Consider the following 23,938-nt stretch of genomic DNA (forward strand, 5'->3'; position numbering starts at 1 on the left):
GTCATTTACAATATGATAATTTGGTTTCAAAAAATTCCATCCAGTATATTGTGAAAGGTGATTAATGACAAAATATTGTGAAAGACCTTATGAGAAAATGTTTAACATGGTTTACAAAGCTATAGTTAGCTGTTTAACTATTTTTTTTAATAGGACACCAGCATATGTACCTAGCTTTGCATGGCTTAGAAATGACAGTTTCCATCCCCATCTCAGTGCTCTATCTCTCCCCTTACTTACCTAAGTGACCTTTATCTTTTTCAACCCATGCAGCTAGGTGATCTTTCCCATCTCTTCCCCACCTTTTAATATTTTTCTTTCTCATTTGATCCTAGGACCTCCCCCCTCCCTCCTAACCAGAAAGAAGGACCTTTTCCGTTTTCCTCACCCTAATGTTGAAATGTTCAGCCAATTCTCCCAGTTTGTTGCTTTCCTTATTGTCCCTCTGATCACATTGCCTATTATACATGGCAAACCTGACTGCCATTTCCTATATACTGGTTGGGTAAGCCTGCCACCTAGTGACTGAAAATAGTACTCCTGGCAGTGGGCAGTTTTAAAATAGCTGAAGATTTCCAGAATATATTCAGCCTTGTCTGACACATAGACCATGTAACTGTGCCATTGACCTAATCCTTAAGACTAAGATAGCTGCGGGGTGCTTCTGCTCCTTGTCAGAGCCTAAACTCACTGCCTTTCAGAACGTAAGTGAGTTGAGCTATTTGCCTTTCCTGCTACCAAATGCATGTTCTCTGTCAAAAGGAAATTGGGTGAAATGCACCTATATTACACTGGCCTTTGGGCAAAAATAGACTGTGGTATTCACCTGTGTTTTACACCACAGGATAATAGTTTGTAGAAATCAACTTTTTAAAAATAACTAAAATGTGAGCATTAATTGTTTTTTAAAAAAATAAAAATAAAAATTACTTTAAACTAGTAACCATATCAGTAACTACTTTTGGCTCTTGTAATAGGAATGAACACTAAAAAAAATAACATTCCAGTCTCTGGCAGCTGCACACTATCTACAAAATTAAACAAACCTATTGCTTAGTTTAGTAATGGTACTTTAAAATGTGGGAAATTGTTATCTTATTGATCTATAGTGGATATATCTTGGCATCTGCTGGAGTTTGGTTCTGGGACACCCACCTCCCCACCCCTACAGAAAGCAAAATATTTGGATTCTCAAGTCCCATTAAATACAATGGCGTAGTGAGATGGTGTCCCTTACATAAAATAGCAAAATCAAGGTTTGCTTTTGGGAATTTATATCTTTTTGGAATATTTTCAAGGTTTTCATGGTTGAATCCATGGACATGGAGGTCCCATTGTAATTATCTCATGCTGAACAATGGACTGTATTCATAATGTTCTATATAAGATCAGAGCCAGTCTGGCATCTTTTCTCTTTGCTGAAATAACTCTCTCAATCTCTTACACACACACACACACTTCCTCTCTCTGCTCCTCTCCAGCAGCATATTCATTCCCCTCTTTCTTATTCATTAGATGTAAATGTATTAATATTTTCTACTTTAATAAAAAATGCACATCATAAATTGATTACCTAAACACTGATTCAACTTTATAGGAGCAAAGTGACATGTGTAGATATCTATAACATCAAAGCCTGGGCAACAGAAATTTTTTTATTGCCTTGGGACTGGCTGATTGAGAACAAAAAGGGAATGGGATGAGCAGGTGTTTAACTCCTTTCTGCCATCAAATCACCCTGGCCTAGCAAGTTTTTTTCCCTACATAGAGTCAAATGCATGTCAAATATTTGCTCCTGGAATAGCTTTGCAGGCTAAATGAAAGCCTGCCAAAATAAAAGTATATGTGTTTGCTTGGATAATGTAGTTTGGTTTCAAACCTTGAATGTTACATTAATGCTCTTCTAACAAGAAACAATTTAACACAAATTAATAAGTCCATGTGCCAAAATCCTAAAGGAAAAATTGATGTTTTGCAAAGTTCTGTTGAGAACGATTCTGACTAATAGCACAATCCTATACATGTTTGCTAAGAAGTAAATCTTCACTGTTTTCAAGGAACCTGCCTTCAAAATAAGCACATCTAGAATGCAACCCTAAATGCATTTACCTGGAAAGAAGCCTTGCTGAATATATTGGGACAAATGTCCAAGTAGATTGCATAGGATGCTACTGGTGGCAAAACCTTGTGTATCTATAACTGTGCCACAGTGTGACCCCACACTGTGTGTCCCCACAAATGATATATGATCATTTGATTCACATTTTTTTAAAAGGGGTGGAGTAAAGTGACAGCAAAGAGCAGAAGTCATAAGGGAAGAATAAAAAAGGGAAAGGGGAGGGGGCAGAAACTTCTAGCACTTTTAAGACTATCATATTTTAACATGAGCTTTGGTGGATTTTAGATCCACTTTAGATCAAATGCACTGATGAAGTGATAGTAAAGTCACAGGTATTTGAGCACTGTTACATAGGTGTTGGGGATAAGGTATAATAGGGTACAGAAAGTGCAAATTGTGACCCTGTAGGCCTTGAAAATGTTGTGCAAGATGACATAGGTTTGTCAAGTAAATATGTATTGCTCCTGGGGTGCAAGAAACAAAACACATTTACCTGAAAATTCACTCCCTTGAAGTTATATGTGTAACTGGTATAACCAGTGATGCAAACTTAATTAAGTTATTAATATATGTAGCCTGACAAGAAATCATTTTCTCTGTTCATACTTCTAGATTGTAATTTGTGAATATGTCACAAGACATCAGTTTTTCCCCTCAATCTTCCTTTGAATTTTGTATGCGTGTGTTCTAAAGCAGCTACTTAGAGGTCAGAAGCTGAATGTCCAGGAAAGCTGGTTTTAAAATATTTTAAGTTACTTAAGAAGAGTGTTAAATATTCCTATTCCTAATGTCAGATTTTGAAGCAACATGGTGGCCTAGTGGTTAAGACATTGACTCTGATGACTGCAAGGTTGCCAGTTCAAGATGCAAGTGCCACGAGATGGAGGGAGGTCCCATCACTAGTCCCAGCTTCTGCCAACCTAGCAGTTTGAAAGCATGTAAAAGTGCAAGGAGATATGAAGGGAATAGCATTCTGTGCAGTCACGCTGGCCACATAATTACACAGTTGTCTTTGATAACGCTGGCTCTTCGGTTTAGTAATGGAGATGAACACTTTCCCCTGCAGTCAGACATGACTATAGACAAACCTGTCAAAGGGGAAATCTTTACCTTCTACTTAATGACAGATTTGCGTCCATTTATCATCTTGCATAGAGGACCTCCTTTTGTAATAAATAAAAATGAAAGCCTGGAATCTCAATCAATATTGGCTAAACAGATACTGGGTAGCTAGTGTGCTGTAGTAGTTTGAGTGTTGAACTACAACTCTGGAGACAGAGATTAAATTCCTAGCTCAACCATGAAACCCACTGGGTGACCTTGGGCAAGTCACATCCTCGCAGCGGAAGACAATCACAAACCTCCTCTGAACAAATCTTGCCAAGAAACCTCCATGATAGAGTCACCTTAGGGTCACCATAATATAGGGAACAACTTCAAGGCACACAACTCACACACGCATGGCATCCCTAGAACTCAGGTCAACCCCAACCCTAATGTAAAGAACAGAGCAATCTTGTGGTAATCAAAAGATTCAACAGTAGAGAAATCCACACTTGATGAGCTCTGTTAGTTTATGATGGCCAGACCAGATGGTGAATGTGAGTGCGTGTTTTCTAACCCATCCAGCCAGAGCTTGGACAAAATAATATTTTCTACAGCTCATAGAATCTGTTGGCAGTTGGGAGATTCTGAGAGTGGTATCCCACCAAAAAGAAGTCTAATTGTAATCCCAAAAAGTTTCTTGTGCAAGATCATCATCCCCCAATCTCTTGAAACTAATGGAAGAGGAAATGAATAAAACATCTTGAGGGCTGATGTATCTTTTCAGCTGTTCTAGGAACATGTTGAAAGACCTTTGCAGGACACCACTGACATGCCCCCAGAACACCCTGTTTTCAGTCCCAATGGCCGAGAGTGGACCACTGAATCTGTGGCATTTACATCAGTAAATTGATTTACCATTCATTCATCAGTTGATTCAGTTAGTCTACTGTAGCTGGGATTAGCAACTGGATTCATACTAATGTTTGCAGATTTCCCCCAGTGTACTGGTTATGTTTCCTCCTTTTCTAGGGAAGGCCTCTAGCAACAGATATCCCTCACTGTTTGTAGGTTTTTTCTCTTCCTCTAGATAGAGGATGCCCCTACATAGCATCCAGCTCAGCTGCCTTCCCAATGAATTTGGGATTGCTCCTTTACGATGTCTACAGGACCCCAAAAAATCCTGCATAAAAGTCCTGCATAAAAAGAGTTCAGAAAGGTGATTGATTATAGCTAGATTTTTAATTTCTTTCCTTTAAATAAAATCTCAGTTGTAGCAAATGTTAAGAGTGCTTGACTTAGAAAGTGAGTATTTTTAGGCATTAATTATAAAGAACAAAGATGGTTTTATATTCTGTATTACTGGATCTTTTCTTTTTTTTCAGGCACAACTGTCTCAGGCTTTGAATGGCATTTCAGATAAAGCAAAAGAAGCAAAAGAATTTCTGGTACAACTAAAAAATATTTTACAGCAGATTCAGGTAATAATTCTAGCTCTTTTGGATTTTATACATATTTTTGAAGGGATGTCGATAACCACACAGATAGACTAAACATAGAGTCAGCATAGTATGGTGGTTTAAGAATTGGACTAGGGCTCAAGGAGGCCAGAGTTCAAATCATTGCTCAACCACAGAAACCCGATGGGTGACTTTGGGCAGGTCAGACACTCTCAACCTCAGAGAGAGGCAATGGTATACCTCCTCTAAACAAATATTGCCAAGAAAACCCATGATAGGTTCACCTTAGGGTCATTGTAAATTGTAAACAACTTGAATATAGTACATACAACAACAGGACTAAGCATACATTGTAGTTCTTTGAGATCTGCACAACTCACACAAATTGGTCTTGCAACCTATGCAGAGCCACAGTATGAATATTCTAGGGCTGACGAATTTTGTTAGTAGCCCTAGCCTCTCTCCCCAGCATGCCTAGGACAGCAGGCCTCATCTCATTTCCCTCAATCCCTTTTCATCTGCCAAACAAACAGCTTCAATAGGAGCATTCTTTATCTTTATTTTCAACTGGCAGAGTGATTGCATATATGGTATAAAGTTTGTAAACAGAGTGTATTATTTTATTGTGTTTAGTTGTTTATGTTTGATTTTATTTCCTTATGGAAATGTTTTTTACTCCATTGACAGCCGATGAATTTTATGGCCCCAAAGGTGCAGTTTAAATAACACGCCACCTGGGAGAGGAAAAAAAGCCTCTCTCAGATAGTCATTCTGAGCCTCTTCCCCCCCCCCTCTTGGGGAATCTGACAAATTATAGTCCTGTTCCATTGGCCTGGGATTCAGCCAACATATCGTAAGTCTTCACTTGGCTTAAGTTGCTCTTGGCTGTGTAGAATGTGGTTCAACTAATTCAGCAACTACAAACCCTTTCCCTGGAAATGGCAGTATTTATTTGCAAGGGCAAATCAATGATTCCAGTCTTGCTCTTCTCCACTCAACGAATGACTGTTTCAGGATTGGCAGCATTGGGCTGCCAGGGAGAGACAAACATCCAGTTCTTGTGCAAAGAGTCTGGATGACATGCAGAATGTTCAGCACCAGAACCGGGGTTTAACACCCTTAATATGAATTTTAAAAAACTTACCTCTTACCCCAGAACTTCTGGGAAAATATGGAATCCTGAATTTTAAGAACAATTTAGTTGAAAAAGTCAACAATACTTTTTCATTGCATGTGCATTTATAAAACTGTGTATATCATGTAACTGTGTTAGAATGCCATGTCACTGAGCAACTTTCTAGCATATAGTCAGCCCTCCATATCCATGGACTCCTTATCCATGGGTTCAACCATCACAATTTGAAACTATATATATATATATATATATATATATATATATATATATATATATATTCCAAAAAACAAATCTTGATTCTGCTATTTTATATAAGGGGCCCTATTTTACTGTGCCATTGGGTTTGGTTCCAGGATCCCACGTGGATACCAAAATCTGAGGATGCTCAAGTCCCATTAAATACAATGGTATAGTAAAATGGTGTCCCTTAAATAAAATGAAAAAAGGAGGGTTTGCTTTTTGGAATCCATACATTTCAAAATTATTTTCAAATCTTGGATGCTTGAATCCATGGATAAAAATCCGTGGATATGAAAGGATGACTGTATAATGGTACTTGAGCATCCATGGATTTTGGTGTCCACGGGGGTCCTGGAACCAAACCCAAGCAGATACCAAGGTCCCACTATTCCTTTTTACACATGACTGATGACAAGCCAACAAATTCATGTGACTAGGGCTAGATACTATTTCCAGTCTATGTCAGTTTTGCATTTATTTGCCCATATGTCCATCCTGTCCAGTTTTAAAAAATACAAAATAAAAAAGATACCAAAAATTTCATTGATTTTTTAAAATACACTTCGCCCAACATATGAGTGTTTTTCCACACAATTTTTGACTGGACAATTGCCCCACAAATTTGGAGAAGAATACAATCTGAAAAACAGTCACTATTCTTAGATTTTTGTGGATTTTTCGGGCTATGAGGCCATGTTCTAGAAGAGTTTATTCCTGACGTTTCTCCAGCAGCTATGGCTGGCGTCTTCATCTTTCTCTGAAGATGCCAGCCACTGTTGCTGGTGAAACATCGGGAACAAACTCTTCTAGAACATAGGTGCATATCCCGAAAAACCCACAAAAAACTATGGATGCCGGCCGTGATAGCCTTTGACTTCACAGTCCCTATTCTGATCTGTAGATTAATATGGAAAGTGCAAAACAAATTAGTTACTATAATTAAAAATGCCAACAATGTTTACAACAACAAAAACAAATCACCCCCATCTCCCAGCACAGAAGAAAAAGGAAAAAAAATGACCTCATCTAAAACTGTGGGTTCTGGGAGCTTTCATGCCAAAACATAACTCTTTCAAACTGTGCCTCACACCTGCTTAACCCCTACCATGCATTTCCTCCCTGAGGTGCCCTAGCCTGTCCTCAGAATATGCATATCCTTGAAAGTTTGAGCACCTACTTTAAGATGGTCTAAGTAACAAATTATCCTCAGGTAGTCCCAGCATATCTGGAGAGTATGAGGTTAGGGTTGGATGATTCAGAATTTATCAGTCCACCAGAATAATTCTCATAGACATGTTAAAGCGAGCTGTTCTTAATACTGAATTACATAGACTTGTAATCTGCTGAGCTTTTTAGAAAAGAACAACATCACGAAATGTTAGTAGCATTTTGAATAAACAAGCCTTTCTGCTGTAGAAATATATGTTACTTTCTTCCTCCCATAAGGAAAATGGCTTGGATTATGAAGCCTGTCTAGTGGCTCAGTGTGATGCCTTGGTTGATGCTTTGACACGTCAGAAGGCAAAACTGCTCACAAAAGTTACAAAAGAGCGTGAGCACAAGCTAAAGGTAAGTGCAAATCTCATTCAACACCATCTGCCTCTAAACAATCATAGAGCCAATAGGGCTCCAAGGGTCATCTAATCCGACCCCCGTCACTACAGGAATCCACCACTAAAGTGTCCTTATGGGGGCAAGCATCCAACCTCTGTTTAAAAGTCTTGTGTGAAAGACGTTTTCCTTTGAGAATCATCACACAACAGGAAAAATTACATGCTGTCTTGGTGAATGTTTTCAAAAGTTCACATTTGCTGAAAACATGTGGTGCACTTGCAGTGGAAGACTAGTGGCTGGGAAGAGATGTTGCTTGGTGATTCCCCACCTCTCTACAACGCCTAGCCAAGCTTTCTATCCTTTATTACAGTATTTATCTCAGAGGATAATAATTTGAAGTGGCCTGAAAGACATTTGCAGGGAAGGATGTGTGCGGCAAAGGACGATTCTTACTCTGGCTAATTTCCTTCTCCAAATGCCCCCAGCCCACACATGAGTCCTGAAGGAGAAATATGGGGTTATGTCCCTTACATTTAGTTCCAGCCTGAGTATAGCTGTGAGGGAAGAAGGCCCAATTGTTCTAAGAAAAGATCCATGTGATCTGATGCATATGACATAAATGTTACAAATGCATAAGACACAATTGTTACTAATATGCTAGAGTGAGTATTTTCTCTTCTTTCTCTGCCTAATCTATCAGGAAGAGTTCTCTCATTTCGCTGAAAGCAAATGGCCAAATCCTGGAGTTTTTAATTGCATGAGTACTGATTCTTTATTTGCAGATATGCTTTATTAAGGGCAAATGGAGATTCAAAACACATCTGACTTACAGGACTTACGGTTTCTTCCCCTGCCAGCTTGCCAATACTGCAGTGACCCTAGGCAAGCTGTGTCTGTTCTAGTCCAAATGTATTGCAGGCTTACTTCCTTAATCCACTCTCCTTGCTAAACCCCAAAAGAAGAAGAAATAGATGAAGAAGTGTGTCTAGTCCAAAACTCATTTTGGCTATTCACCCAACCATGAAGAGCTGCTTGGATTTATATGGGACTGCTTCTGTCCACACTGATTGGTCTGGTCTCTGATGAAAACATCCAGGAACAGAATAGAGGTGGACAACCTGCAGTTTATGAAAGCTTCTTATTAGCTTGTAAGGGAAAGCCATAGGAAGGAAGTTGCCTTATACTGAACTGATCTATTGTCAACTATATTTTCTCACCCAACCTGGAAATCCCAAGTATTCCCAGATCTCCCCTCTAAGTATTAACCAGGCCTGAGCCTACTTAGCTCCCCAAATCAGAAGAGACTGAGTATAGGCAAGGTGGCACAGTGGCTACATTGGTTTTGCTGTTGAAGTTGGGATACTAATCTAGGTTGAGACACTGGAGTCTTCAGCCTTCATTTGCTAAAGCACTGGAGCTACTAGTATTGTGTTGCTAATAAGTGAGCACATAGCGTAGTATCGTTTCAGTGCACCTCATTTCTGCTGTTCCTCATGAAATGATTTCCTTGGACATTGAGAGGATCATCCACTCCGTATGGAATTTTTTCTTCCTTAGGTTGTATGGGATCAGATAAATCACTGTACTTTGAAACTGCGTCAGTCTACAGGACTTATGGAATATTGTCTTGAAGTAATCAAAGAAAATGACCCTTCTGGGTTTTTACAGGTATGATATCTTCTGATTTTGTGGTATAACATGCTGCATTCTTCAAAGGATTATAATACCTTTAAAATGCTGTTGGTTTTTTCTCACACAGATAGAACTGGAAATAGGAATTCAACCTGTGTTAGATGGAATTATGTTCCCTCAGGTTCACAGTTTGGGGATACTCCTAGATTCAGCTCTGAGCCTGAGCCCATATAGAACACATTACAGTTATCCGAACAGGATGTAACCAAGGCATGTACCTCCATGGCCAGATCAGATTTCTCTAGGAAAGGGAGTATTTAACTGTGCAAAAGCACTCCTGGTTTCAGCAATGATCAGGAGTGCTTTTACATAGCTAAAGCTAGTGTGCCAACTGTGCCCATTCATGGACAAGTCAGATCTGGCTGTGGTGGTACATGCCTTGGTTACGTCCTGTTTGGATTACTGTAATATGTTCCACATGGGGCTGCTTTTGAACAGTGCACAGAAACTTCAGCTGGCCCAAAGAGCTGCACCCAAGTTGTTAACTGGAGCTGGCTACAAGGAGCACACAATTCCCTTGTTGCAACAGCTGAATTGACTGCAGGCTTGTTTCTGGGCATAATTCAGAGTGCTGGTTTAGACTTATAAAGCCCTGTACATTCTGGATGCAGGTTATTTGAAGGGCCATATCTCCTTTATGAGCCCATTAGAACACTAAGATAATCTGGAGAGGCCTTTTTCTCTGTATCACCAATTTCTCAGGCTTGTTTGGTGAGAACAAGGGAGAGGGCCTTCTTAATGTTGCTCTCATACTTTGGAACTCCCTCCCTAAAGAGGCCAGGATGACCCCCTCCCTGCTCTTCTTTTGGTGGCAGGTAAAAATATTTTTGTGTTGTCAGGCTTTTGCAAACTAATGAAGGCTGGGCTTTTAAATGCTGTGCAATTCAGGTTTTAGGTTTGTATATAGTTTTTAAATACATGTTACTGTTATACTGTTTTATACTTTTTATTAATTACTTGTGTTTTAAACATTATATTTATACCTTTAAATGTTTTTCCATTGTTTTTAATTTTTATTGTTTTTAATTTACTGTTAGCCACCTTGAGTACTGGGAGAATGGCAATAAATAAATAAATAAATAAATAAATAAATAAATGAAGTGCACCCAGGTCTTGGGCTACACCTTTCATTTCAGTGGAGGGGAGAAGGACTCTTCCAAGTCTGATTTGAACTTGATCCATTTATGCACTGGTAGCTAATGGCTTCAGTGTCAGCGAGGATGTGAATCTACTTTGGATTTTCAAGCTACTGAAACTATTTTGAAGATAGGTGTGATGGAGCCCCCGTCCAGTTTGGTCCCCTCAGTTTCAACCCTTGGGTTTCTATCAATCTATTTATCATTCTATCTATGCCGTTTTAGCCTTAAGATCCCTCCCTGGACCTGGTACTCAGTCCACTGCACTGGACAAGGGGCTGTGTTTGTTGTTGGGACCTATGTGGTAAAGCGTAACCAATTTTCATTGATAATTGATAAATTAAAATGTCCAGTCAGAAATGTAGAAAAGAAAAACTTGTAGAAAAGAAACATGTAGTCTTAGGCTGGTTCCATACATAGTGTAGAATAACACCTATATGTCAAACAAAACTAAATTCACTCTGAACCTGCTCCCCATTTTCACTAGGGCCCACTGTACTAAGAGCCCACTGTAACAATGTAATGAGTATTGGCAATGAGTTACTTACCAAAACCTATAACAAATAATAGAAATGAGTTAGTTTTTAAAAGTAAAAGTTGCTAAATTGTATTCTGGACCCACTCTGGTTATCCTGATCTTCCAATGGCCTGCAGTCATAATCCCTTGAACCCCAAACATTCTGAACTTATCATTCTGTAACTTCATCTTTAAGGATTATGCATTCTCCTTTTCAGATTTCAGATGCTTTAATCAAACGTGTTCAAGTGTCTCAAGAGCAGTGGGTCAAAGGGGCTCTGGAACCAAAAGTATCTGCTGAATTTGATCTGACTTTGGATAGTGAACCCTTGCTGCAGTCAATTCATCAGCTGGACTTCATTCAGATGAAATGTAGGGGTGAGCTTTTGTAGACTGATTTACTTTTTCCTATTTTCTTTTTTGCACCTGGAATTCAAATAGCAGTGCTGCTGCTAGTGAGGCAAATATAGACTTCGCAGAAACAGATCCCATATCAAAATGTGAGCCATCACTTTCGTGTTGAGCAACACCTGTTCCTCCTCCAATGACCCCAACAAGCTCAGTCAATAGTATTTGATAGTGTTAAATATCTGAGGAAAAAAATTAACAATACAGGCTATTATATTTACCCATGTTGTCAGCATGTATAATTTCTAAAAAATATAAGAGCTCTGCTGGATCAGATCAAAAACCCAACAGGTCTAACACCCCATTTTCCAGCATCCCATCCCTCCCTCATTTATGCTCACCATCAATCAGTTCAGCAGCAGCTCAAAGTCAGAGGCATAATCCATCTTAATCTATGAAATCTATATAGATTTACCCTCAGTGAATTTGTCTAGTCTCTTTCAAATCTGTCTAAGCTGGTGACCATCAACACATATTAAAAGGTGTGGCAGAATGATATGGAATCATGTGGTTCTTGCAATGAAATAATTCATCCCTCCAAATAATTCTGTGTGCATTTAGGGGATGGATATTATTTTGTATATGTTCTAAATTTCTGAATATTTATATATTTTATGTTGGATTTCAACATCTAGTATTATATTGGAGTATTTGATTTCAGAATTGCATATGCGATAGCATTTCACAGCTAAATATTTCTATGCACTTGATACTTAACATACAATGATTATTAGTACTTGGGGCAATTTAAACAGTTGTCATGTGCTGTTACCTGTATTTGCACTGATAGCTGGTGTGGAATAGCCCTTAATATTCTGTAACATTTTGATTGATCCTTGATAGCTGCCATCTGACAGTATTTGTTATATGACAAGGTTGTTGATAGTTTGACAGTAGCAGATAATTGATGGTTGATAAATGACAGCTTATGCCAGTTGATCATTACAAGAATCCTGATCTTAAAAACACAAAATAGAGAATGCTAATGATGCTTAGAACAGTGAGATTGCAGATAGAGAAACATTTAATTTTCCAGAATTTAATTTCAACACTAATGTGAAATAAATAGGAAATAGATGGGACCCTGTGCACATGGCAACTGAGCTGCAAGAACAATCTAGATGAAACTGTAAGGGAGGCTTTCAAATAAGTTTCTGTGCCTTTTGTTAGCCTAATTTCATGTTGTAGGCTTTGGTGACAATAACCAGTTTCTGAGGCACAGTTTAGACCTAGACATAATATAGGTGTGTAATGTAAGCAAGAAGCCTTTGGTGTACATTGTACTTTGTTATGTAGAATACAGATAATAAATGTATTCTCAGTTTTGTCCTGGCTGAACTACCCTGTCCTAAAATATTAAAGGACTGAACCCAAAGCATATATTTGTAGCAGTTGCTGCTCTATGGATATGTCCCAAGGCATTTAATCAAATAGAGCTGGTTGTCCAAACTAGGCTTCCCTGTTTGGATTTTGTCCCAGCTTCTTTTCTTTGTCAAATTTTAACACATTGTGAGAAGCATTTTTCTTGTGATCTCATTTCTTGGAAGAACAGGGTGGAGCTCATACATGGGAGCAGATTTACTCTGGAAGGGATGCTCTAACCTGCCATTTATCCCTCATATTTCGTATCCCTTCTTCATTCTTTGAACTGCCCTTTTGAACTTGTATACTGCAAGGGCCCAAAGATCAGCACAACAACAAAGAGGAACAAATAAAACTAAAACAGCTGAAAGACAAAGAGCATTGAATTTCCTTTGATGAAAACAGAATGCGATATATTTTAGATGAAGCTTCTGTGGGAAGGAATTGTACAGTTCATAGGTAAATGCCTTTGCTTTCATCTAACAAGAATCGTGCATAAATGATGAGTCCTGTTGAGTCAAAGTTCACTCAATTTCAGCAGGCTTACTTCTGAACTCTGAAGATTCAATCTAAAGCAATTAGGCTAGCCAATTTGACAGCTAAACCCTTAGAGGAACAAGAGAAAATGCTTGAATTTAGATAAATAGTTAGCAGCAAAAATCTATTCTCCCAAAGGGTATTATGTGTCTTGACCTAAATGAGTTATATTAGTGAAGCTAGCGCAAGAACAGCAGTAAACTGTAATGTCAAAAAATGTCAGCAGCAAGTAAAGAAGATGCAGATGAAAGGATTTAAGATTTAAATTGTGTTTGATGGAGCCTCTTGGAGTACGTGTACAAAAGACCCTGTCCTCAGTTCAGCGACATTTTAATCATCTTGATAGTCTCCATTTGGATAGCATATAATAATTTTAAAATTGCTATGAAACTCTCCTCCCTGGCCATTTCCTTAAGCTAGACACTTTCCTAAGCAATGTCCTGCTACATAAGATTGATTTTTGAAGGTACAGGGAAAAGAAACAAGAAGAAACAAGACTATTCCACAATGCCCTGCTGTCACAGTCAATCCTTCTTCTAAACAGTGCTGGATTACTCATTATAGTCATTATATATAAAATGCAGATGAATTCAGTGTGCTTGTTTATTATTGATTGATTGATTACATTTTTATTTCCTTTCTTCTAAGGAGATAGTCATGGCATATAAAAATCTTATGTTCCTCCTTTTATCTTCCTAATAGCTTTGCCAGGTCAGCTAGACTGTGAGATGATCTAGTCCAGGCTTACTCATGGCTTAGTGGAGAAAGGAACGTGTTTTTCCATGGTGTCAGTCTTTTGGCCTATGAAATCAGCCTGTTAAGGTTCAATACAAACTAGCCAACTTAGGCTTCTAGTCCTCTCAAATACATTATAATTTTACTCAGATGCCACTTGGCAGGGTTTCACTAGGGGGTGCAGGGGGTTCAGACTGCACCAGGTGACACCCTAAATGGGGGTGACACAACTGCTCCTCAAACACCTACCTTTTGGCAGAAAGAGGCAGTGGCATTCACCTGCTTCTCTTTAAAATGCTTTAAGAGATGGTGGGAGTGGGGTGAAGCACAGTGGAAAGAGAAAAGAGAGGCCCCAGAATTTTTTAAAATTAAAATTTCAAATTTCAATTTTTAAATTTTTTTTAAAAAATACATTTAAAAAACATTTTCTTTAAAAATATCACATTTTAACCACATCTTCACTATGTACATGTAAATACACTTAGCTCATATGTATGATATTTTAATTGGAGGGTATAATTTTAAGTTTGCTAGTTGTTTATGTCACAACTATTAGAATGCCATTCAGTGGCATATAGGGATTATGATTGCTGAGTAACATTAGTGCAAAAAATCATGACTAAGGATTCTGTATGGTGTGAAATGGGAGGTCAATGGGGGGGGGGGTTAAATAATGAGTTTCTGCAGTGGGTGACACCAACCCTAGTGACACCACTGTCACTTAGCATATATAAACATAAGATAGAACAAACAGATAAAGATTCAACATTCCTTCATAAACCTCATGTTGCTGCCAGGAAATCTGGTATCTTTTGGAGGGCCTGGTCAGATAAATATAAGCTTCAAGAGCAGTTCAGTGCTGCTTTGCTAGCCCCAAAACTCTTCTTTGTGGGCCTATCCCTGTGATATAACAGAACTATGCTGTCTTTTTGCAATGGGCACCCCAGAAATACTGGATTAGATTTGAGAAACTGGTTACATCTGTCCATAAAATCATGTTTCAGAGTTCCTAGAAATCTTTAAAAGACTGACACAATTTTCAGTGAAAATTTAGCTAACTCTGGCAACAAATATCTCTCAGAGTTTCATGCACACAATAAAGTATTACTGTATATCAGAAATGTCAGGCTATGAAGATCAGTGGTTCCCATAGGTTAAAAAAATATAATCTAGTTTATGTTTTTTTGTGGGTTTTTCGGGCTATGTGGCCATGTTCTATAAAATTTTCTCTGAAGATGCCAGCCACAGATGGAAGAAAATTTTATAGAACGTGGCCACATAGCCCGAAAAACCCACAAAAAAACATGGATGCCAGCCATGAAAGCCTTCGACTTCACATAATCTTGTTTAGTTTTGATGGTATTCCACTTATTGCAGAGTTCTGGGTCAAGCACATTTTTTTTAGCAAACATTGCTGTCCTTTCCATTTGCTCTTCTAGTTTTTCACCTGGCACTTCTATGCTCAGAGTCCCCCTCATGTAATGCACATGACTGCTCTGAATCAAAGGTCAGGCCAGCTCTTTCTGCAACATGTTAGGATTCTCTCACAGTACTTTTGCAGAACATTTCTAGAAAAATTATACTGCACACTATATATTTGATACAGCATGCAGAATAAGACTAATGCTAAGAATAATAATCTCTATACTGTACTGTATTTTATTTCAAGGCAGTTTACAAGTGAAATCCATTTAACTGTTTAACCCTCAAGGATCAAGCTATATTTGCTGAATGAGTAAAATCAAAGTTGCCTTAAATAAAAGAGTGTACAGCTCAAATAAAAAGATTGGGGAGGCCAAGTAGTGCAATAATTAGAGTTTTGGCCTGGGACTTGGGAAATCCCAGTTCTAATTACCACTGAGCCATGAAACTCACTGGATGATTTTTAGGTTACTTAGTCTGAGGGTTGTTATGACAGTAATGTAGTGAAGAAGAGGAGATGTATTCTCTCTGTGGAAAAAATGGTATGTAAATTTAACTAACCAATGAATAAGCTAACAATTCTGTCTTGACTATGGGTGGCTGATGACTATCATGAACATTAAAACCAGTTCATTGGGATGTGGATTACAGAACAAACAATGGTTGCTGAATGTAGGATAAAGCTGCTGTCTGTTTGCATTATTATCTGCCCAGACAGTGGCTGATCATTCTGTCTCAAATACCTCAAGAAATAGGTTTGGGGAAAGGGGATGAACTAATGCAATGAAGTGATCAGATGACAGGTTTGCTGAAGATTCATTGTTCATTGTATTATCAGATATGGGCTCTCAATATTTTTTTTTAAGTACAAGGAAGTAAATGTTAAGAGACTGTGATTTGAGCTACATCAAGTTGCCATGGGAACTTGATGCTTACACACATAGCCTGACAGGTAAGGGCAGAGTTGCACTAATCTGTGCTTAGTTCCGCTTTCAGTGCCACCCGTCCCGCTCCTGCAGCTGGAGAAGTGCTGCACCCGAAACAACAGTGTGACCCTAGCCTGGAGGATGCCACCATTCAGCCACAACCCAGTGGAAGGCTACATCTTGGAACTTGACGATGGAGATGGCGGACAATTTCGAGTGAGACTTCTGTTCCTCCTCCATTTATGTGTGGCATTCTTAGACAAAATGCTTGTATAATTTGTTCTAAGTGATGAGCTGAAAATGTATTGAGTCAAACTGTTTCTGGGGGGGTGAGGAAATGAACTACAGTATATATTTTACAGGCTTCTCTTCATCTCGAACATACCTTTTTTAAACTATTAATTATCCTAGCATAGATTTAATACAGCAGAGTTTTATTGTAACAATTTTCCAGCAACACAGAATTGCACAGAGTTTACATTTAAAGGTCTCATTTTGTTGTTGTTACCTGTTAACTGCCTTTGAGTCAACTTGGACTCATGGTGACCCCGTAAATGAGACCTCTCCAAGTCCCCTTAGCTTCACCTGCCCTGTTGAGGCCCTGTGGGCTCACAGCTATGGCCTTCTTGAATGAGTCTATCCATCTGGTATGTGGTCTTCCTCTTATTTATTTTTATATTATATTTTATTTTATTGATATGCTGCCTTTCTCTGGAAAAAAACCCAAGGCAGCTCACGGATAGAATAGTTGTTAAACCTATATAATAAAAAAAATTAAAACAATTAAAACCATCTTGCTAAAACTATATAAAATCACATAAAACATTCAAAAGTTAGAAACATAAAAAGAGCACACACTCCATTTAAAAGCTTCCCTGACAACTACTATATATAAAAGCCTGCTGAAAGGAAATCAGGGAGGGGGCAAGCCTAGCCTCCCATGGAAGAGAATTTCAGAGGGTGAGAGCAGCCAGTGAGAAGGATCTCCCCTGTGTCCTCACCAAATAAGCCTGTGATGGTGGTGGGACCAAGAGAAAGCCTTCTCCTGTAGGACTTAGGACCCATGCAGTTGGGGAGATAGGTCTTTCAGATAGTCTGGACCTAAGCTGTATAGGGCATTATAAGTCATGATCAGCACTTTGAATTGTACCTGGAAATGAACCTGTAGCCAGTCAAACTGTTTTAACAAGACGGTTCTATGCTCTCTATAACTGGCCCTTGTCAGCATTCTGACTAAAAGCATTTGGAACCTGCTGAAGTGTCCAAACAGTTTCTAAAGGTGGTCCCACATAGAGTGTTTGGCAGTAGGGCAAATGAGATGTAATCAAGGTATGTGTCATCATAGCCAGATCTGCCCCTGAACTTTCCTAGCATTATTGTCTTTTCTAGTGAGTCATGTCTTCTCATCATGTGGTTGAAATATAACAGCCTCAGTTTAATCAACTTGACTTCTGGGGATGAGCTCAAGGGAGAGTTCTAGGACCATTTGTTTGTCTTTTTGGCTGTCCCCTGTATCCTCAGCATTCTTCTACAGCACCACATTTCAAACGAGTTGCTTTTCTTTCTATCAGCTTTCTTCACTGTTTGGATCTTACATCCACACATTGTGATGGGAAATACTATGGTGTAGATGATCCTAACTTTAGTGTTCAGTCTTACAATTTTGCACTTAAGATTCTCGTGTAGTTCTTTCATAGCTGCCATATACAACCCCAGTCTTCTAATTTATTGACAGTAGTCTCCATTCTGATCACTGATTTATCCAGAGTATGGGAAACTTTTAACTACAGTGGTGCCTCGGGTTACGAAAGTAATTCGTTCCGCGGCCGCTTTCGTAACCCGAAAAGCCTTCGTAAGCCGAATTGCCATAGGCGCTAATGGGGAAAAGCCGCGTTTCGTGCGAAAAAGCGCCGAAAAGCACCAAAAATTTTCTTCGTAACCCGAAAAAACATTCGTAACCCGGAACAATGATTTCCAATGGGATTTTTTCGTATCCCGAAAATTTCGTAACCTGGGTATTTCGTATCCCGAGGTACCACTGTATTTCAATTTCCTTTGTGGTCATTATTTTTGTTTTCTTAATGTTCAACAATAAACCTGCCTTCGCACTTTTTTCTTTAACTTTCTCCAGCAGTTGTTCCAAGTCTTTGTTGTTTTGTGGTAGTACAGTCAGCCCTCCTTATCCATGGATATTTTATCCATGGATTCAAGCATCCACTGCTTGATAATATTCGGGAAAAATATTCCAATAAAGTATAAATTCCAAAAAGCAAACCTTGATTTTCCATTCTATGTAAGGGACACCATTTTACTATGCCGTTGTATTTAATGGAACTTGAGCATCCACAAGTCACATTGGTGTGTTCCAAGCAGTGGGCCCGGTGACACAGTGGTTAAAAGCCTGTACTGCAGCCACTCACTCACAAACCATAAGGTTGTGAGTTCAGTACCAGCAAAAGGGCTCAAGCTTGATTCAGGCTTGCATCCTTCTGAGGTCACTAAAATGAGTACCCAGATTGTTGGGGGCAACTAGCTTACACTTTGTAAACTGCTTAGGGAGTGCTTAAGGGCACTGATTAGTGGTATAGAAATGTACTTGCTAGTGCTAGCCATTTGGGATGCTGGAACAAAACTCCAGTGGATAACAAGGACCCACTATATTGTGGTGTCATCTGGTTTAAAGGGACTGGATCAGCTCTGTCCTTACCCTCTTTTTTTGTTTAGGAGGTGTATGTTGGAAAGGAGACCCTATGCACTATTGATGGCCTTCATTTCAATAGTACCTACAATGCAAGAGTGAAAGCGTTTAATTCATCAGGAGTGGGCCCTTACAGCAAAACAGTTGTTTTACAGACTTCTGATGGTGAGTAAGAAATCTATATGAAATCTACAAGCCTCCTTGTAGAATTTCATTATATCTGAAATCTGCTAAGTCTTCTAGATTCTGCCAGAACAGAACCCAGGGGAAACAGAACCCAGGTGAACTGCTAGGTCTTGATGTGTCTACAGCTGGTATGGCACAAGTAGCACAGGAAATGTATGCAGTGAAACCTGTAAAGCAGTGTTATTATAAATAATACTGCAGTTCCCATCCAAACAATCTCTTTTGGGGATCCAGGAAGTAAAAGGGAGCCAAGATGTAGGCTGCTGCCACACTGCAGAATTAATGCTGTTTGATACAGCTTTAATTGCCACGGCCCCATCCTATGGAGTTCTGGGATTTGTAGTTTGTTGTGCCACTAGAGCTTTTTGACAGAGAAGGCTAAATATCTCACAAACCTACAAATCCCAGAATTCCACAGCATTGAGCTATAGCAGTTACAGCCATGTTAAACTGCATTAATTCTGCAGCATATGCAACTGTAGAGATCTCAGCTAGAAAGGAAGTTAAGAAGAGATTGGTGATCAGAAGAATTGTTTCAGGAATAAAACAGTTAATAAAAGAATTTGCTTTCTAATGACATTCTTTTGTCAAACAGTCTTCAAAAGAAAAACAAGAAAAAAAACCAAGTGAAGGTTTTATTTCCCTCCTTGCCTCTAGGAGCCTTATTGCATTAGAAAAGAAAGACAAAACAGAGGAGTAGAGTACGGGTCTCTCCCCATGACATTGTAGCACTTCTGTTTTCTTCTCAAGGAAGACGGTAGTAAAAGCGTGCCTTTTTTTCACACTGGAAATATCTGTTCGACAAAAGGCACATTTTACAACCATCTCCCTCTGGAAGGAGAATGGAAGTGCTCTGAATTCATGTGGAAAAGTACGGAGAAAGTCGGTATTCTCCTGCTCTGTTTTGTCTTTCTTTTCTAATGCAATAAGGCTTGGTTTACTGTCCTTGAAGGTTGAGTACCAATATCTGTAACAAGCAACCTGAACCAGTAGGGGGTGATAAAAAGATAGTCAGGTAAATACAAGTATCTCCCACCCTTTTTTCCTATTGATGTACAGATTCCTGGCCTTGTGCTTTATTTCCTTCCTGCTTCTTCTCCAGACGTATTAGTTGTTGTTGTCCTTACTTTGATGAGTAAAGATTATCAGCACACTTTCACTAATGAAAGCCACAGAGGAAATGTTCCTGTTGGTTGCTCTGTCTGTTGCTATAGTTATCAGAGTTTTTTAATAATAATAATAATAATAATAATAATAATAATAATAATAATAATAATAATTTCTATACCGCCCGGTGGCAAAGCCAATCTGGGCGGTGAACAACATAAAAATTTACAGAATAAAATACAGTGGTGCCTCGGGTTACGAAATTAATTCGTTCCGCCGCGGCGTTCGTAACCCGATGCATTTCGCAAGCCGAAAAAGGCTTTTCCAAAGCGCGGCTAGCGGTCGCGTTTGAATTTCGCGCCGAAAAAAATTTCGTAACCCGAAAAAACCTTCGTATCCCGGAACAGTTTTTTTCAATGGAGCTTTTTCGTAACGCGGCGCATTCGTATCCCGGGGTACCACTGTATACATAAATATTTATACTCCCTTCCCCCCCTTAAAAAAATATTAAACACTTAAATGTATTAAAATGGGACTATAACAATGTATAATTATACTGTCCTAAACTAAACCCCAAAACCCTCAGTAATCCTCACCATCAGGGGATGGGGCCACGAGAGGAATAAGGGAAATCGGGGAGCCCGGGAACCTGGGCCGGGAAAAAATTTAATCTGGAAAGGCCTGCCGGAAGAGATCTGTCTTGACAGCTTTTTAAAAGCTGTCTAAAGATGTTAACTGACAGATCTCATCCGGCAGGTCATTCCAGAAGTTAGGGGCGACAACAGAGAATGCCCTCTGAGAGATAGCTGCAAGTCTAGATTTTGAAGACTGCAGCAAATTCCTCCCAGAGGAGCGGAGAGCGCGGGGAGGATTGTACGGGAGGAGGCGGTCTCTAAGATAGCTTGGACCCAAGCCATTTAGGGCTTTAAAGGTGATAACCAACACCTTGTACTGGGCCCGGAAGCTGATAGGCAGCCAGTGGAGGGACCTCAAGACAGGAGTGATGTGGTCCCTCCTAGATGTTCCTGAAACAAGCCTGGCTGCCATGTTTTGGACCAGCTGAAGTTTCCGGGTCAAGGACAAAGGTAGCCCCATGTAGAGCACATTACAGAAGTCAAGGCGTGAGGTTACCAGCGCATGCACAACAGTCTCAAGGTCCCTTACTTCCAGAAAAGGGCGCAGCTGGTGTATCAGCCGAAGCTGATAACAGGCACTCCTGACCGTCGCATTTACCTGATTTGTCATCAGGAGCGACCCAAGGAGCACCCCCAGACTGCAAACACAGTCACTGGGGGAGAGTGTGACCCCGTCCAGGACTGGAGGTTGTAACCCAGTTCTTGGTTTCGGGGCCGCTACCGCGAGCACCTCCGTCTTGTCTGGATTCAGTTTCAATCTGTTTTTCCTCATCCAGCCCATTACTGCTTGAAGACATTCATTGAGAGGGGAGATGCCATCGGAATTCGAGACCGACGAACGAGACACGGAGAAATAGATTTGGGTGTTATCAGCGTACTGATAGCACCCAGCTCCATAACTCCGTATTATCTCACCCAGCGGCTTCATATAGATGTTAAATAACATCGGGGACAAAATAGCCCCCTGAGGAACCCCACAAGTGAGGCTCCTCTTACTGGAGCTACAGTCCCCGAGCAGCACCCTCTGAGACCTGCCCGAGAGGAAGGATCAGAACCACTGCAAAGCAGTGCCCCCGATACCTAACCCCCTCAGGCGGTCCAAGAGGATGCCATGATCTATCGTATTGAAGGCTGCTGAGAGGTCTAGGAGCACCAACAGGGTCACACTCCCCCTGTCAATGCTCAGACGCAGATTGTCGGTCAAGGCAGCCATGGCAGTCTCAATCCCAAAGCCTGTCCTGAAGCCAGTCTGAAATGGGTCTAGATAATCGGTTTCATCCAAGACAGCTTGGAGCTGAAGAGCAACCGCCCTCTCGATCACCTTGCTCAAAAATGGCAGCAATGACACTGGCCTATAATTTCTCATATCCAGGGGGTCCAGGGAAGGTTTTTTTCAGGAGCGGCCTAACCGCCACTTCCTTTAAACAAGATGGAACATGTCCTTCCCTGAAGGATGCACCGATGATATCTGTGAGGAATCTCATCAATGCATCCCCCCCCCCCTGGACGGCCAGCCATGATGGGCAAGGGTCGAGAGGGCAAGTTGTCTTCCTCAACTTACCAAGCAGCTTGTCCACGTCCTCGGTACTTACAGATTGGAGCTGATCCAGTATAACTACATCGGCGGAGTCACTGGACACCTTGCCTATCGACTCTGTTCCCATGGTGGCGTCTAAGTCGGCTCTTATCTGAGAGATTTTGTCTGTGAAGAAGTTGTTAAACGCATCACAGCAGGCCGTCGTTGGTTTAAGCAAGGGATTTGGCGCAGGCAAATCACATAGTGTTTGCTTTTTCATGGAGCATCCTGAGGCAGTTCCAAAGACATAGAAGGTATCTATGGTTGCCAATTGTTAATGGCTTTAAGAAATCTAAATATTTATTTGCCAAATTCCTACCCAGCTTCCTACATCCTCTTTTTCTTCCCTGCAGTATAGAGAGCTCCACATGGAGTCAAAAACACCATTCAGGAAATCTCGACTAGTAATAAATATGGCTTTGTATAGTGAGAGAGCTCCCTTTTTTTTTTCCTTTGCAATAGTTTGGACCAGCTTAAGTTAGGGTTTTTCCTTCTGAGCTGTCTCTGAATGGATTACCAGGGGGGAAAGTGTCAATTTCTTTTTCTAATCGCCACTTCCCTCAGTATTATTTTTCTTGCAGTAGAATTAAACTCATCACCAAAGCCACAGAAAGTGTGCCAGTATAAATACCAACAGCTCCCCCTCTATTGAAAGTAGTGCTGCCCCCACCACAGCTGGGCTAGCTCTGTAGAGTGCAGCCAAAGTCCAAATATCTTAACTTGAGGCAGGATAGGAAACCACCCTGAAAAGTTTGCCTGCTGATCTCTTCCAACCCACGAAAAAGTAATCCCTGCAAGACTCTGTTAGTTAACACAACATAAAAGTAATTGAAAATAATTTAAATTTCAATATAGAATATTTTCAGCATCTTATGATACTTAGGAGTTTCATTGGAGAAAGTAAAAAACATACTTGGCATAGAGAAGATGATGTTTTGTATCAGAGGAAATGATACAACTTTTAGAAAATAATGGAATGTGTTCATTTCTTTTAATTCACATTTCAGTTAGTAAAATTAGTTAACTAAGTACTTTATCAGTCTGTGATTCCAGTTCTTAATATTTGGCAAGACATCAAATGGGTTTAGAAAAATGTATGTCTTCTGCTATCAGAAAAAAACTGTGAAGTTTGTGCAATTGGAAATTGTACAGAGTGCCATCTATGTTGGATTGGTACTTAAAAATCTGAGGCAGCTTTCCCCAAAGATGAGGCTGATGTCTGGATAAAATCATTTGCCCCATCTGTAACTTCTATTTGATAGGATTATTTCTGGCACAAACTGGCATGTAGATTATTATGTCTTGTAAAGTAAGGTTAAAGAATGGATGCTTATAGAGCATGAAATAACCTCGAGACTCATTTCATCTCCTTTTAAAGAGATCTGAAATCAGAAACATAAGTGGGTCACTGAGAGAGATGTCCATTGGTTTTCTAGTGTCCCCTCCTTC

At 39.8% G+C, this 23,938-nt stretch overlaps 1 protein-coding gene across 1 annotated transcript in view; it reads left to right on the top strand.

The window, feature by feature from the left end:
• Positions 1 to 23,938, top strand: part of TRIM67 (tripartite motif containing 67) — a 52,644-nt gene that overhangs the window by 12,927 nt on the left and 15,779 nt on the right. Inside the window, 6 exon segments of the mRNA XM_042447001.1 lie at positions 4,549 to 4,644; positions 7,445 to 7,567; positions 9,110 to 9,220; positions 11,116 to 11,275; positions 16,358 to 16,503; positions 19,012 to 19,150. Coding sequence (XP_042302935.1) covers positions 4,549 to 4,644; positions 7,445 to 7,567; positions 9,110 to 9,220; positions 11,116 to 11,275; positions 16,358 to 16,503; positions 19,012 to 19,150 — 775 coding nt within the window.

The sequence above is a fragment of the Sceloporus undulatus genome, chromosome 1 (assembly GCF_019175285.1).
Source record: "Sceloporus undulatus isolate JIND9_A2432 ecotype Alabama chromosome 1, SceUnd_v1.1, whole genome shotgun sequence".
In the NCBI taxonomy this organism is placed as follows: Eukaryota; Metazoa; Chordata; class Lepidosauria; order Squamata; family Phrynosomatidae; genus Sceloporus; species Sceloporus undulatus.